The sequence below is a fragment of the Bombus bifarius genome, unplaced genomic scaffold (assembly GCF_011952205.1).
Source record: "Bombus bifarius isolate JDL3187 unplaced genomic scaffold, Bbif_JDL3187 scf7180000009125, whole genome shotgun sequence".
NCBI lineage: Eukaryota > Metazoa > Arthropoda > Insecta > Hymenoptera > Apidae > Bombus > Bombus bifarius.
In genome coordinates this window covers 3,613,618-3,631,252 of record NW_022884914.1, presented here as the reverse complement: position 1 = coordinate 3,631,252, position 17,635 = coordinate 3,613,618, and the positions used below count along the sequence as shown (strand labels likewise).

At 36.4% G+C, this 17,635-nt stretch overlaps 1 protein-coding gene across 1 annotated transcript in view; it reads left to right on the top strand.

The window, feature by feature from the left end:
* Positions 1-306: 306 nt before the first annotated feature.
* Positions 307-17,635, top strand: part of LOC117213673 — a 28,710-nt gene continuing 11,381 nt past the window's right edge. The window contains exon 1 of the mRNA XM_033459215.1: positions 307-865. Within this exon, the coding sequence (XP_033315106.1) occupies positions 332-865 (534 nt within the window). The 5' untranslated portion in view covers positions 307-331. The remainder of the gene's footprint in view (positions 866-17,635) is intronic.

Sequence of the window (17,635 nt, the reverse complement as noted above, 5' to 3'; positions counted from 1 at the left end):
TCGAGGCCACACCTTGGTACACGAGGGTGAACGCTCTTCTGGAAAAAAGCATCGGTAATATATGCTCACCAGAATCTCGGTTGTCTGTTCCCTTTCTTTGCAACGACACGATTATCTTTTGACACGTGAATGATGCTTCTTGAAGATAAATTTTTGAATGAAGGTGGGTATTAGGAGGGATGGGTGAGGAATATTTAGAAAATAAGGATGTGGTTTTCTTCGTTTCAACAATAATAGATTCGATAATGCGTTAATTAATTAAAATAAACTGTCATTGACATGTGCAGACGATATTGTGAAGGTGGCGGATAGAAAAGAGGAGTTAAAGGAGATGTTGAAGAGACTCAACAATTTTTTGAAGGAAGCCGATTTGGAGCTGAGCACGGAAAAGACGAAAATAGTAGTCTTTGAAAAAAGAAGGAACAAAAGGAGGCAAAGAAAATGGAAATGGGGAGAGCAAGAATTAGAAGAGGTGGACGAGATAAGATACCTAGGGTATATACTGCAGAAAAGCGGAAGTGATGAGAAGCACATACAAGATAGGAAAAAGAGAGTAACAATTGCAATGAAGAAAACATGGAGCGTGGGAGAAAGAATATTCAAACAGGACTACAAAAGGAGAATGAAGATGTTTGGAGCACTGATAGAGAGCGTGGCGCTGTTTGAAGCAGAGGTATGGGGCTTGAACATGGAAGAAAGACTGGACAGAGTTCAAAGGGGATATGTGAAATGGATATTAGGCTTAGATATGACAACACCAAATTATATATTGGTAGAGGAATGCAAATTAATAGAAATAAAAGAAAAAGTATTAAAAAGAGTAGCAAGGTACGAAGATGAAGCCCTAGAATCAAAAAAGGAATTAGTAAAGGAATGCATAAAGGAAAGAGAGAGAGAATGGGGGAATGGTCAGGAAGAGAAAAGAGCAAAAAAGAGAAAGAAGGGACTAGAAGAGGTGGCAAAAGGAGGGACGCAGATAGAAACAGGAGAGGAGCAAGAAAGGATGACAGCAGACCAAATTATAGAAGACAGAAGAAAGAGAGAAACAGAAGAGAGGGGGAAAAGGATAAGGGAATCCAAGTATAATATACACTACAGAAACATAGTCAAAGAGAAATTACCAAAGTACTTAGAAGGGAAGATGAAATGGAAAGACAGAAGAATACTGGCAAGATTCAGATACGGAAACGAGACCAAAGTAAGGGAATATTGGAAAGAAGAGGAGAAACAAGATGCAGAATATGCAGAAGGAAAGAAGAAGACCTAAAGCATGTATATAGAAGGATGTGAAATAACGGGAGGACCAAAGGACATATGAAAAACGCTAAACGAGACTGGAGAAGGGTTAGCAGAACAGAAAGTAATAATAGAGAAGAGAAGGGCAAACGACAAGAAAGAGGCACAGCAAGGAGGCTAAAGACCAAAGTTGCAATAGTTTTTTAGTCATTAGTTGATAATTTATAGTTCCTAATGTTTAGTTTTTAGAGGTAGAATAAGCAAGGTAGTGCAATAGAATAGAGTGGAAAAGAGGGGAGGTTGACATATAAGAAGAGAATTAGATGTAAGAGATATAAAACCGAAAGTTCGTCCAAAGCCAAAAGGCACGGACAAAACAACAATAAATAAAAAAAAAAAAATAAAATGAACTGTTTATTAATCGAAATTGCTAAGTAAAATAATACGAGCAGATGTCAGAATAGAAAGTTAGCTTAGATTCTATTTCCTTAGTTTTGATCACAGAGATATGAATTTGTGTACACATCCTCTCATTACCAAACGCGTAATACAATCTCCAATATTATTTAATATGCAAAGATACGCAGATTCGATACTGTCTTCGTATTTAGTATTGAAGTATTTGCTTTAACATTTAATGGGAGAAATAAATTTGTATGTAGGTTGCATTTCTCTAATTTAGCATGGAATTGCATAAAAATTCGCACTTTACTAATATACAATAATCTACCCAACCTACTCACGCGACACGCGTATCTTCTGACACTTCCATTCCTTTCCACCCAATGCATTCCACATCTAAAGCAAGACTCGCGTTTCGTCACGGACGAAAAGCAACCACAAGAGAAAAATGGTCCCTTGACACACGCGGTTCGTAAAGATTCGATGGCAGCCATGTCATACGGTGCTCCCCGATATTTTTATTACCATGCTACGATCTGGATTGGTCGATATCCCCGCGACGATCACACTGTGGCCGATCGCACCCTTGCAATCGGCGCGAGCTGTGGTCCAACCGGAATCGAATTCGCGCCAGCCGCGCAATAAATCCCGAGTAGCTCTATCATAGATTTATCATAGTCACGCACTCGCGCTTGGTCTACGATAATTGCCGGATCGTGGCGTGGTTTTCGTTCTTCCAAGTGTTTGGGGAACCTCAAAGGGGGAGGACGTCACGAGGGTGAGAAAAGTAATGATTCCGGACATTTTTCAATAGATCGAGGGCGTGAAGGGCAAGGAGTGGAGGTTTGGAGAAAGGGAGAGAAAGAGAGAGGAATTTGATTCGGCGATTCCTAGTGGACGTCCGTTTCTTTGTGATGACACGTACGATCGCGACATTGTCACACCTGTCCAGGTGGATGCGCAGAGGGGCTGGAATCAAGGTGTTGCTTGTGATTAAGTAGAATTGGTTTTTAGTTCTTTTTTTGTCATTCGTTTGGTTGTCTTTGGATTGATGGTTTTGATTTTTGCATTTATTTTTGGATAAGTTAGTCTTAATTATAATTATAGAATTCTTGTAGCGAGTGTCTAGAAAATAACGTTGTTTACATAAATTAGGAAATTGATGAAATAAATTAATAAAGAAGGGGATGTAAATTCTTGTACAATTTTATACTATTTTATTTCATTCGCTGACTATCTGACTGTTTCTAAAAAAATTTTTAAAACGACAAATTTTATTTATGGACCGAATAAGGATTTATAATTCAACCTATTAATCATCTATAGGTAAACATATTTTTCTATCAACGTCTCTACTATATCACATAATACAACGTTTTACAAGCTTTCTCAATAAAACTAAAAATTCAGAAGGTGGAATGCAAGAATAAAATTTTGTTTTGTTTGTCAGTATTTTGTAAGTCGAGGTTTAGTTATCAAATCATTAGACTACAAACCGTATCGTACCATGATGATATATATGTCCTCAATCATTCAACATCCTCAAGCTATAAAATTTAATTAAACCTCTACCACTAATTCCTATTTTCATTGCAATTGGCGCGTTATAGCACGATTCAGCGCGTCCTATCTATTTACTCGCGAATAGCTTTTCCTCCAACGAATTAACTCGGCAGACTAATAGCCTCAGAAAATAGACCGTGGATCGTAGATCTTTCCGAATGATCTTTCGGTGTACCTAGGACCCTCGACGTTCATGCTGCAATTGTAATGGCTACAGCCCCGTGCAATCAATCGCCGATGTTTCCTGGGGTTGCAGAAACATCGTCTTTATTTCCACGTGATTCACGTTGATCGCGGGGAACCAAGCGTGAGATTAAACGTTCGAAGCTTAGGATGAACATACTTGGGAATTTTCTCTGCACCCTTGGAAATTATTTCTCTTTCGAGAAATTCTTTTGTCTATCAAGATTACTGACTTGTGGATATTTTTATGGTAAGAGTTGATAATATCCCAAATCATGTTTTAATCGATTCTTGTTTTTCACACAATTTCTCAATATCCTCAACGCTGTTGTTCACTGTTTTTATAAAAATCTAATTGATGTTGGATGCTCCACAATCAATTAATCCGAACTACAATACATTTATCGATTCATCAAAATACATTTCATTTACTTTTCAAACAATCCACACATCATTCACCCTCAATATATATATATATAATTATATAGATATAAAATATATCTCATCTGCTCTAAAACTAATCCACACTCAATTCAATTTCCATCCAATTTCTCATATAAAAATTCCTCTGTATGCTCAGCGCTATTAACTTTGTAAGAGTCTACAACAAAAAGCAAGTAGTCCAAACTAAACTATATTGGTTCGTCAAAATATATCTCATCTGCTCTGCAAACGATCCACGCTAAATCCAATTTCCATTCAGTTCTTCGCATAAAGATTCCTCAGTATCCTCAACGATGTTAGCTTTTTATATAATAATCCATATAATAATTGACGTACCAAAAGCACTTAGGCCAAACTAAGACATATTGGTTCATTAAAATATATCTCATCTGTTCCACATACAATTCATATACTGTCCACCCTTCACTCAATTTCTCGCACGAAAATTCCTGATCGTCGTCGCCCTTTCAGCTTCCGTTTCCACTGCGACGCTCGATAAATTCGAGCTGTCTGTGCAACCTACGCATAATTTTTCCGTAATACCATGATAAACCGAGAGGGATGAGTCTTTCTCTTCAACGGGACTTGTCAAAATAATGTTTGTCTAGCTAGAAGGCTCGCGTACAAAGCTTTGTCGGCCGGTAGTCTCGGCCAGGACAACTCCACCCACGTCAGTTATGAGACTTATGGCTGTTATGATTGTCATGTTTTGTCAACTCCTTTGTCATCGACAAAAGGGCTGCCAGCCAAAGGATCATGATCTTTTGCTGTATGGTCGAATAGTCGAGCGCCGTGAAGTCGACGCACAAAAGTGTCAGCGGAAGTTTTCTTGGCTCAAAATTCGATACGTCATTGCCGAACCAATCTCTGGTTTACTCTTCCTCGCGCTGAATCCTATTTTTCGCAAGGTGACCACGATGGATGAATATCCTTGCAGTTGAATGTCACTCACGTTGCAGATATCGTTCTGGTAGATTTGATGTCTACGATTTACAATAATGTGAAACAGACGAGGAATCGATAGAGATTACGTAGAACCGTATCTGATAGATGAATTGTTCATATTTATGAAATTTTATATGTTTACGAGCACGATTAATGAAACAAATTTTACTAAATATTGTAACTACGCTACGAATATTCACGCAACGTAATAAAAAGAAAAATGAAAGCTGAATAGAGGCTAAATATTGTGTAAATATTGCAATGTATGAATACCAAATATTATAGTATGTATTTGACTCTGTAAATGGACAACTTTTCGATAAATCTTCTAGGAGCTTTAACTGATATTTGGTAAAAGTGTAAGGCGCAAGTAAAGCAAAGTACTGTTATACATGTAGGGTGTTAAAAAAAAGGGTCCGATACTTTAAGGGCTTGTAGTACTCACCAAAAGGAGCAAAAAAGTGCCCGATCAATGTAGGTGCCGCAATCAATCTTTTCGACGTAAAATCGATTTTTGTCACTTACGAACATTCGATGTCACGAGCGAATTTCTTCCTTGAACATGAACAAAGAGATTGATTCGGAAACAGGTTAGTTCAAGCTCATCAACGCAAAATTATTGCTAATTTCAACAAAGATTACTTTATAGACGCAAACGAACATTACCTAATAGATTACCTTATAGATAAAAATCGTCGAGAGGATTGATCGTAGGACCTACATCGATTGGATATTTTTTCCTCCTTTTGATAAGTTCTTACAACTGGGCATCCTTTTTCACCATTCTGTATAGTTATACGGTATTAATTAAAATTCTTGAAAACATCACTTTTGCCACCCGCGTCTCCGCGAAGCGTCGATCGAAGCGAAGTCAGAGTGAAAGCTGGATGGTGGACACGTTAAAAGGTTTCTTTACGAGGTCGTAACAAGGATCACGCTACCGGGCCCACAGTTCACGGGGCTCTGTAATCATAAACCGCGACATAATATCGTGGAGGAAAAGCGAAAACCACACATTATCTCTCCTCTTCCTTTTTACACAATTATTTCGCTCCGTGTCGGTGTGTATTCGTACATAAAATGTTTTTAATACACTAAACATGGGTGGACTTGCCACAAAATAAAATTTTCTAGGTTTAATCTTCCTCTCTTTGATACGGCGAACATTATTTGTCCGAGATTTGCGCAATGGTTCGATACTTTCCGATCGGCAATATGTAATAAAACAGCCGTAGCATACGTAGAATTGTGTAAAAGTGTAATAAGGAATTTCTTTGTTTCGTCTGTCCGAGGGTAGTGGGTAAAGTATTATAGTAAAACTTCTGTTTGTTTCTTTCGTGAAAATTTATGTCTAGAAGAGGCAAGTCGAATAATCGCTTAAGGATGTACCAAATGATTTTTTTGGGCGATTTGGCGTTGTTCAAAGGTTCCAAATCTTTGAAGGAGATTTATAGTGCTATAAAAGAAAGACGGATATATTGATAAGATTTACAACGTTCACAGTTAATCTATTATATAACTAATGCAGTAACTAATGCAATAAATTGGAATTTTAGGAAGTATTTTAAGTCGTTGTAACGAAAGATGAATATAGATAATAGAGATAATAATATATGATAATATAGAGAATATAGATAAACGTAGAAATTTGTATAGTAATTCGGATATTCCAGATTTCTTTTGTACAAATCTTTTATTCCCATTTTATATTCTATATTTTATATCTTTTTTTATACATGTATATATCGTACAGGTTGGAATTTATGTTACAATTCGATACTTCACTTATTCCTATCACAATAAAAATCGTGGACATGAAGTTTTCTCAACAAGTTTACATTTTCACAAAGCTCGGTATATTTCTCCTAGCGGTATCCATCCTACGTTCGCCAAACTTTTGCCCCTTCCTGCCCGAATCTCAGAAATTTCATTTTGCACATCGACATCAATCAAACGAGTATTTAACACCGTCTGCTCCGGAACGTGCGCTTCGATAAAATTATACAGAGCGAAGTTACATCAACTCCTCTCGCGTCCTTTGTCCATCAATCTTTCAAGCACCTTCCATTATGATTCGTTTCTTTAATAACGAGTTTCGCTTCGCGTTTTCTTCTCCGCCTCGCGCCTTTTCTTATCCATTCACGAAGGCGTTTTATCAAAGGATAATGCGATCTGTCGTACGACTTTTCGTCGTTTCTTTTCCTTTTCGCGTGGAAACTGCGCCCGCCGAGGTGCATACCTGAGCTGTAATGTTAAAAGTTAACTGTTTTACCAGTCTACAAAAAGGTCATTTACAGTCTGAATTATATATTTTCCAATGGCTCTCGTCCCTTCGACGAGTTTTTGGATTTGCATGCTTCTCTTTTTGGGTCTACGGCCTCGAATTGGTTCGAAGGTCCCATCGAAAACGACCGCTGAAAAATGTTAAAATACTGTTACTTTATGACTTTGTACTTTTTGTATTTTAACGATATTCATAACAATGACTCCAAGTGACCTAACTGTCTCGACCAACTATGCTTTCACCTATATTTTTGGAACACGAGTATTTTATTCTTTACTCGATGGTTATGCCTCGAGTCGGACGCGCGCATAAAATCTCTACTTTTGAAAAGAAGTAGATATTCTTTTGCATTTTCTCCGCACTTTTTTCTTCTAGCCATGGAAAACGCTTGAAGGAAGGTTGGAGGAAAGATCAGTGAACTTCGGTGAAACTTCGTGATGCTTTTTTTTTTAAGGAATTTTTAATATCGCATTCTCGTTCTGTCCAAATGAAAATTTTTGTTAGCATAGTTTCTGAGCAATTAAAGAAGGACTGGTGGTACATGATGGTTAAAATTATATTTTATATTTGCTATTGTTGTTTGTACGTATATTTTTTTTAACATAACGATTTTAAAAGTTACAAATCAAAATATGAATCATGTATTTCGTTTTATTTATCGAAGTTGTTACCTTCTTTTCTCCTTCGTTTTAAGTTAATTTTAAGTTAAATTAACTTTCTCATACTCATATTTTAATCATCCCAAGTTTCTTAACTTTCTATAGGTTTTTTCAATCTTAGGAAGTAATATACTTAGATTATAAAATTTGAGAAAGTTGAGAAGTTACAACAATATGTAGCTAACGAGATCGAGACCAAATCTGTCGATCTAATTTTTTATTCCTTTTCTTTTAACGACCAAAACTCGCTATCGTTTCATCTCCTAAGCAGAACAAAAAGACTTCGTGCCTGGGACGTAAGCGACAGTTTTCGACAAAGTCGACCTTCATGCTTCAAAAAATGTTAAACCATACTACAATTTACTGGACACGTACCGGTCATCGTTGATTCATCGCGGGCCTTTTTTTGTTTTCTCTAACAGCTATGAAAATCTGGAGCAGTCCCGTTTTTTTTCCCCTAACTGTGTCTTACCATCGCCTTCACGGTCCACAAGAATTATTCTTCTTCTTCAGGAATTTCTGACTTCTCGTGTTGCGGAAAACGTGCGGAAACATGAAATACCACCCATTGACGACATACTTTTTTGCATATTTCCTACAGAGATCGGTAGAGCGAAGTAGATTCGTATCACTACAAGCCAATGTTGTAGAAACCTTGTACTTGTCGGATAGATTTCAAAGATTTAACACGCTGACTGTCACGATGCTCATCGATGATTTTTTATTGCTATTAAAATAAAGCCAGTGTCATCGACTAAAACGCGTCGATGAACGTGAGTAAGTAGATAATATTGTGAAAAAAAGAATTGGTCTTTCGATAATAAAAGATGGTTGTTACAACGTAAAATGAAATATTGTAGTGAAATTATATAGTAACATTTGAATCCAGTGTGGTGCACAAAGTGAAACATAAAATTCGCCTGGCAGACAACGTGTTAAAAAAACTTGAGAAAGATCGGAAAGATTACATTGTATTGGGTTGCCCTGCTTTTACATTTATTATCTACATAAAATATCAAGATGTATATACAGTTTCACAGATAAGCTGTTACAGATCTCCTGATACTTTGATACTTAGCATACAACCTAGGAATGTAGGTACATAATTATTTTTCTAAATACGTAAGCTTCATTTCTAACTCGTTCCTTTCTTCTCTCTCTCTTTCTCTTTAAACGCTTTCCATTCTTTAAAAGAATATCTTTAACAAGTATATAACGTTATCTAACCTGATTTAACATGAAATACGATAATTCGTATAATTCGGGCATAAAAGTTGCACGAGTTTACAGAAATAATATGTTTCCATCTTCAAATATTAAATCTTTTCTCATATAAAGAGACGCTACAGAAAGAGAATCAGGTCTCTAAATCAGTTCTGATTCGGAATAAAAATGCCGGAACGTGCTCATGAAACGAGTTCATCCAAGAGGGCGAGTACGTCGCGAGTTTCCCCGATGATCCTATACAAGCAACGCGTGTTCCTCGAGATGCAGAATATCTTCGTAAGCCGTAAGCCAAACAGGACTAGCCGGCAAACCACTCGGGTCGTGCGTTATCTGTTTGCAAGCTAAACCCACGGGCACAAAGCGTGGCCAAAGCTGGTGCTTGCATCTTTTCCAAACGATAATATTGCGACAACGGTGCACAATATTTGCGTGTTTGCCCCTTTGCCACTTGGGCGTCTCGTCTCTTCCTTTTGCACAACAGATCATCGGCACTCGTCGTTACTCTCACTGGAGATTAGACGAAAGCTTGGCGTCAGTTTGATGATAAAATTTCCTGTGAAAAATAGTTGAATATTTATTATAGAGAAGTTCTATATTATAGAGTGTGTGTGTTCTATGAAACATTTTGAAATTTTACCGCAATGATTGTGGCAAATAATGAGAAGTAACGGTAACAACAGATAGTTTGAAATCTACTTTTTGAATTCTACAAAACCGTGCAAAACTTCGAATATCATATTTTCCTCTGTGATAACATTCAAATTCCAGGAAATTTCAAAGCTGTAGCATCACGTAGTCACGGAAAAACCACCGTATCGCGTCCAATACAAAAATGAAATTAAAAAAGCCAGGAGAGTTGCGCCCGAAAAAAAGGCAAGGAGAAAAAAGAAAACGAAAAACAACGATTGGGAACAAGCTCGAGTATCGAAAACAGTACAGTCGTACGCGGTTAACAGAATCCACCAGTAGTGCGTTTCCATGAACTATCGTCGCGTTTCCTTCCTCGATTATACAGACGAATCTCGCATTTTCCGGAAAATAGTACCGCCACCCCTTTTTATTTTTCTATGGCGACAATAAGAACTCGTACAGACATGGAAATCTCTCGTTAGATTTTTACAACTCGATACTCCGCTATGCCAGAGTCGTCGGAATGTTGAACAAAGCCAACTTGAAAGTCATTTCTTTGAAATTAAAAACGAAGCTGTTTTTACACCAAATCAAAACTTTAATACTATTAGTAAAAATAAACTTCGAGTCAGGTAGCGTCTCTTCCTTTTTCTTCTGCCCTTTTTTCTTTTTTTTCTAGTTTCCTTTCCTTTTTCCTTTTTATTAGAGGTAGACGAGTACTGTAAAAACGTCACGAATTTTATAGTCAAAGGGGCCACTCGTACTTTAGTTCCTCTATGTTCTTCATCCCTCTGGCGATCCGAAGAAAGACGTAAAATAGTAAAATTATTTATGTCTTTGACTTACACGTATCCTTGCCATCTTTTTGGTTCGATTCATATTTTTACAAGGCCGAAAGACCTTGTAAAATGTATTAACCATGTGTAAAATAATTTCAAAAATTCAGTTCTGACTACAGATTACCTCCTAATACCCTCTAAACCCATGGCAATGAGATTGGAAAATATTTGTTTGTTCAAACGTAAATTGCATCCAGCTAGATTTGGCCTGAAATAAACATAATGAAATGCCTATAATTCTCTCATTTCTACAATTCTCTTTCCTCTTTCCACCTTCCATCACTGCGGGTATATTTTCACCAGAGATATTTTTAGATTAAGGGGAAGCCTGAAATTCGTTCATGGTCGGATTTATGAATTCACTACTGACGAAATCGAAGCGTAGTTGTAGCTTTCTTTCTTGTTTCTTGTACAAGTTTGTAGTTTGTAGTTGTTGTGTTAAGTGTATTTTAAGTTCTTTGTTTTGTTAATATGAGAGCTGGTAACTTTTGTGAACCGTCGGATCATCTTATTCTTGTCTCGAATCTCAATTGTCTTACAGGCAATATAATTTTTCTTATGTAATACCTTTGAATCTTCACAACTTACGCTACAAATTTACCAAATAACTAAAATCTGAAATATATTCCTTTTGTTACTAAGATCAAGTAGCATCTTTAAATATAAATATTTTGTATAGAATTTCCGTGTAAACAGAATGTCAAACAAAGAAATCTATACGAATCCATTCAACATCTGACTTTAGACCAGGGCATTTTGATTTCAGTGAATATTTACCATCTATCCAGGAAAGAATCCGATCTCAGAAATGGTTTTCCATGAATTGAGAGGAGCTGCAACTCTTTAAGCCTCTCTCACGGTACTATGTCATGTCCCTAGGGAAGTCGAACAAAACCGGAACATGACTCGTGGAATGTTAAAGGATTATCGGCCATTTCGGTCTCGTACAGAGGAATCTATCGGTTTTTGCCTATCCTGTATGGAGATCGCTAACTGATTGTCACAGCACGAATAATCTTGATATTTTGTGACTGCCGCAGGGTTCCAAAATGTTATGACATACTAGTCGCAGATTCACAAGGATGCATTTTTGGGGATTCGAATGATATTTTTGTAAAATAGGCGGATGAAAGATTGTTTACTTCTTTGCGTTACATTTTTTTATATTTCTAGCGGTAGTTAGATTTCTTTCGTATATTTAGAAACATTTTTGATATTTACATTTATTTGTGTTACTGATATTGTTCGATGGTTAGAATTAGAATGTACAATTTTAAACAATTGAGAAGCTTAGATTTTCACAATCCAAATCTACATTTGTAATTGTTACACATAAAGGTAGCTATTTGGATTTAAGTTGCATTTTCAACATTCTGCTACTGTCGCTGCTAGTTTCTTTTAGGACCAGTTCATAAATTAACATCAAGTTCTCGTGTATAATATTACTTTATTAATTCGTATCTGAAGAATCTTAGAATATTGACGAAACACCATATAACTATCATAATTTCTATTATAACAATTTAATTCAATTTCTATCGATGACAGTACTGGCTATAATTTCTTTCATTACAGAAACGTTAATACCGTTTAATTGAACGGAAATATAATAAATATTCTACGTTTTTATCCGAAGGCTATGATTTTGCAGAGACGAATACAGAAAAAAATAAACAAATTCCAAAAATAATGTTGCTCAGTCGGGAAGAAATTTTACAATTTAACAGTAGACCTGTATTTCTCCTATGTCAAAGGGATGATTTATGTAGTGTCCCGTAAAAATTTACCTTTCTTCGGCAGATGTTGTACGAGGTAAAAAATTTAATTCGAACATCAGAAATTCATTGAATGTTTGCGTGAATAGGTACGAAACCTCTAACTGGTTAGAAAAACGAACCAGAAGTTGCTAATTCTTCACAGTCATTGTCATCGAACATCATCGGCCTTTGAATCCGAGAGCGCGGTCATAGTTTTAGGGGCTGCCATAAACATATAAACTAAACACCAATAGCCAAAATAGCAATACTGCAGCAAGCACAAAAACTGAAACACACGGTACAATGAGTATGGTCGGCTAAAGCAATTTGTTTGTTTGAAAATTTTGCCTAATAAAAACTCTCGTACTTACTTAGGGTAAAAAAGGTATCCTAGTTACTTCCTTGCCAATTTTTAACGATCGCTCGATCGAAGTGTACAACTGTACGATAAAACAATAATATCGATAATAATAATAATAATAATATAATATAATAGAGGACTTTTTCACTTTTTTTCATGGCCTAATATGATTACTTTACCAACTCTTTACGCACTCTTGTGGACGCACCACGGACTTCCGTAAAGTTTTTTACCTGGACACACGCACATTTAAACAGCACGAGCTCCATTACTACTTTTATATACCCTGTATACAAGTGAATGTAAAATTAGGGAGGATGTCGAAGAATGTCGGTTGGTAACAAAGCAGTGGAGATAAAGGCAGAAGGAAATTAGAGTAAGCTTTAGACCGACCATAGCAAAGTAAAGGAAAAAGATTTATATATAAATGTATTTTTGGAAATAATTACGAATGTAGATATATATAGATGGAAACCCCGTAAGGAAGGAAACGAGTAGAGAGAGTTGTTACAGTTTAGTAAAAATTCTAATATAGAAAAAAGATAATGAAAGGATGGTGTTAGAAATGACAGTCTCCATTACACCGACTCTTTATGGCATTGTAAGCTTTCACTGCCCACTGCATAAGATATATTAAGTAAAGGATAAAATAGCGAGAAATGGACAGCTACATGGTTACAGCTACAGCCATGAGGTTAAACGCTATATTGTTACATCATTATTAGCAACGATCACTCTCTTCCAACTCTCTAATTCTTCTATTTATACCGTTTTATACCCAACCTCAATCGTTAACTTAATTAATAATTAATTGTTATATTCGACCTAATAAAAAGATATATTTACATAATTAAGAACACAGGAAAGAGAGAAATACGCTGTTTCTCCCTGAGAAATTATATTGAGAAATTAAAAATATTGGGAAATACTTCGGTAAATTGGATCGAGAATGATCGCTAACATCTTCGAATTCTTTAACGATCATTAATCGTTCGATGTAATATTTTCTTTACGTTGAAATCTTTTTTAAAATTCCTTTAATGCTCTTAAAAATTCCTTAATCGTTTCAGAAAACTGTAGGTTCCCTGCATAGATGATAGAGATTTTATTTATTCCTTTCTTTGTTATAATTTATTATGTTGCACTTTTTTCGAATTTCGTGAAACTTTTTATAAAAAAAAGTTATTTATAAAAATAAAGAATATAATAATATAATATATTGGAATAATTAAAGAAGCAAGAAGATCTGCGGATGTGTTTCTTTAATTTTTTCTCCTCTTAGAAACATATCCCAAAAAAATGGCTTATTATGCCCACAACGATTATTCGAAGAAATTCGATACTGGTCTCCCTTTAGTGGGCAGGTCGACTAGTTTCCCAGAGTTTACGCAATCGCTGCCCGGTTGTTACCTCGTTCAAAAGCGATGGAAAGGCCGGAAAAGCCGGACTACCGATGTTCTAACCGTTGTTCGATTTATTCCCCCGGGGAAATGGTCAAGCAGCCGTAGGACGTAGGTTGAGTAATATTATATTTGTTAATTGTGAAATACAATCCTGCGGACCGTCTGAATTCTACCTGTGCTACGTGGGAAGTCGGTTGGATCTTAGAATGCGGATTTCCAGTGTTCCCGTTGTTGACCCTCGAGATCTCAGATACTGTCACATCGCGTCCTCGGCACATCGTGTCTAGCTTCTTCAAATCAGTAAAAATGATCGACTATGGGATAGGCAAAAAAGATCGGGAATGTCAAATATGAAGGATAGTGGAGCAGAAGTTGTTTTTTAGAAGACACGATTTTCTTAAGACGCAGAATTAACCATGTTACGATCTTCCAACTTTATGTCTCGACTTTATACATCTAAAAAAAAAAAAATATTTTTGATGCTTGAAATAAGTTAGCAATGCTAACAATGACAATAATCCACGACAATAGCAAGTTTCATAGGAGAATTCAAATTACAAGAAAATTATCCCATTCGACGTCTGATCGTTTCGTTTCACTTTACAATCATTATAATCTACTGTATACATTTTTGTAAATACTATAATCAGTGCGGTATGACGATAAATTGTATTGTAGATCGTATCATCGTGATTCTAAATCCGACTCGATTAAAGCTTATAGTCATCACTTTGTTATAGTCGTCACACAAAAAATACCGCACACTGAAACTTTGATTGATCCTTCGCGTAACGAATCGCAATCGAATTACGATCATTCAAAAGGATTCATAAGTTGAAAGAAAAATTCTGCGATACATTCAATCGTGTGTGTCTATTAAAAGAAATTTTATCTGCTTCTCTTTTCGAATTGGCCATCGATTTCACGGATTAATCGCGGATCTCCATCGATGTCTTCCGAGATCCATATCCCGATCGATGAAAATCCTATTACGTTATATAAAACGGTAATAATGCGATCCATTCGAATACCCTTTACGAAAATTCTGAAGGACGATCCACCGTCCAGTAGAAGGGAATTACGTTTTGAAAATTATTGGAAACCAGCTGAAAGGCCCCTGTCCATTCTGAATGCTAAGCTGTCTAATTTCATCCCCCCGTGTCTAGATAGTATTTCATCTTCGGCAAATCCCTGGAACAGGTAAAAATGGGGGTGAACCGAAGCGTTCGATGTTCCCACGCTTCGGGTTGCAAAACATCGTACGAGCCAGCGAACGGTGCGCTCTGAACGTGTTATTTTCACGGAAAACTGTTGCGTGCGCCGTCCACTCATATCCGGTTATGGACCACTATATCGAGCACCTTTGACGGTGTGTGTGTGTGTGTGTGTGTGCATTCAAAACGCGGCTTACTCGAGTTTCTTCCAGTTCTCGAGCAGACTAGTTTCAATTTCATCCAATTCGTTTAGCTCTGTTGAGTTCTCGCGCTATTTTTCTAAAATGTTTTCTGTAGTTTAAAAAAAAAGTAGCGTGTTCTTCTGTAATTAATTTTTCTTACTGTCGGTATTAGTACGAATGGTATGATATTGATTATGCTTGTAAATTGTTTGCAATTGTGAGCCACGAGGAGGTCTAATATTATCGATTATCCCTTGATTGTCCACACACGTATACGCACATCTGTGTTAGTATTGTAGTATCGTGGGCGAAAGGCCTAAGAGATATCGGGCGAACTATAAACGATGTCGCGAGAAAGCCGAAGTGGCCAACAATGTATCGTTGGTCCTTCAATCGAATACTTTCGCAGAAAAGGCCTGGCTGACCCTGGCCACGAGCGGTTCCGGAACACGTGCGTGGTGGTGCTAAGACAAAAGACAAGGGGTTGCTAAGGGACATAAACAAATTAACATTCATTGTGAATTGAGAAGTCAGAGAGTGCAAATTGCATTGTCGAGAGAGAGTTGGATCCGTGGTGACGGGAGTTGCGAATTAACTATCTAGTTGTAGTATTATAATACGTTATTGTGATTAGTTCATGTTAAATAACCATCGTTTCCTGTTTAACCAACATCTGTTTAATCCATTTATCGTAAATAAATTAATTGTAGTATAAGATCCTACAATTTTATTACGTGAATCTTGAATAGACATTTAATATAGTATTTGAGCATTTATAATATCAACAAGTGTGTGGGCATTTGCCTGTCTTTGAAAGAAGGTAAAAGAATAGATAAGAGGGAGAAGAAAAATAAAATTGTATAGGCACGTATCATTCACCAATGAATGATTTATACGTTTCAACCAGATTCATCTAAACCTATGATTCGCCAATTTCAAACAGTGACCGAGCTGAAAATCGCGAATAATAGTAATAAATAGAACTAGTTAGGTGGTACATATAACATACAACTATAAATCAAAATTTTCACCGATTACCTGAAACTCGTATTTAACTACACATCAATTTACCATTAATCCAAATAAGAAAACTACTGTCAACACACAGAGAGAGAGGATAATATATCAGCGTCGTGCTTCCATTGTGTAAATGGAATAAAAGATTGGCGTAACCCTTTACATTTCCAGGCAAAGTATCTGCCAACAAAACGGACACGTAGCAACGTCTTATGTAAACGACCATTCAAATATCGATCCCATTCGTGTTACCTGGTCCAACCTGGGAAACCGTGAAATGTGCATTGATGGATGCAATTTTTCGGAAATAGAAGGCAGAAGAAAGAGAAACGAACTGTGTATGCATATACGCGTAAACCGTGGGATCGAGTCGATCTCACTCCTTTCGGAATGCACAGGACGAATCGTTGCGTCGCTCTTCAGACGAATTTTCATCTCTACGTATATTTGAATAGAAGGAAATCTAACCGTGGGAGTGTTAGTGTGGGCGAACCGTTGGAGAATTTCGTAACGACCGAATTTTCGCAATCGTATAGTAAAGATCACCTGCGTGGCGATACAGGTAACAGCAAGATGACACGGTGGATGTGTCAACCGGACTGTGGGAACCGTATTCCCCTTTTGTGGACCATTATGACCACGATTATATTATATCTGGAGAAGTCTGCGACTCGATCCAGCTGAGAATGAAATTGCTTTTTTCCTTTTCATATGTTAGAAAGCAGTCGGTAACATTTCCTTGTTGATCGAATATCTTACTCTTTATGATCAACAATAATTCGTAAACATATTTAACGAAATACGAAATATCTTGTCTGGTATACACTGTTTTTGACATGTAATAACGTTGTGGTAACATGCTCTGCACGTTGCTTTATTATTTCTCAATCGTGCAAACCAAATGAGGTTATACAGAAATTTCACGCGTTCATTTTCATCCGAGGAATGTGCAAATTTAACTATTCATCTCTTCGTTATCATCGCGTCAATTCGATACCAAATGAAATTGGGAAAATGAGGAGTGAATAGGAATTAACACTGAAACGTAATAAAATTTTTTTACAAGAGATCAATTTTTTCCTAATATCATAGAGCTCAATCTTTAATTTCATTTGAATTATTAATAAACTTTTATAGTTGTTGACGCGACTGTAAATAGGCTTTTAATTGAAACAAAAGTTCAAAGGATTAATCAAAATAGAAATTCTGAGAATCAATTAAAATAAACATTTTAAGAATTAATTAAAGCAAAGATTCTAATAGTAGTCTTTCTCCGTTATAAAATTATT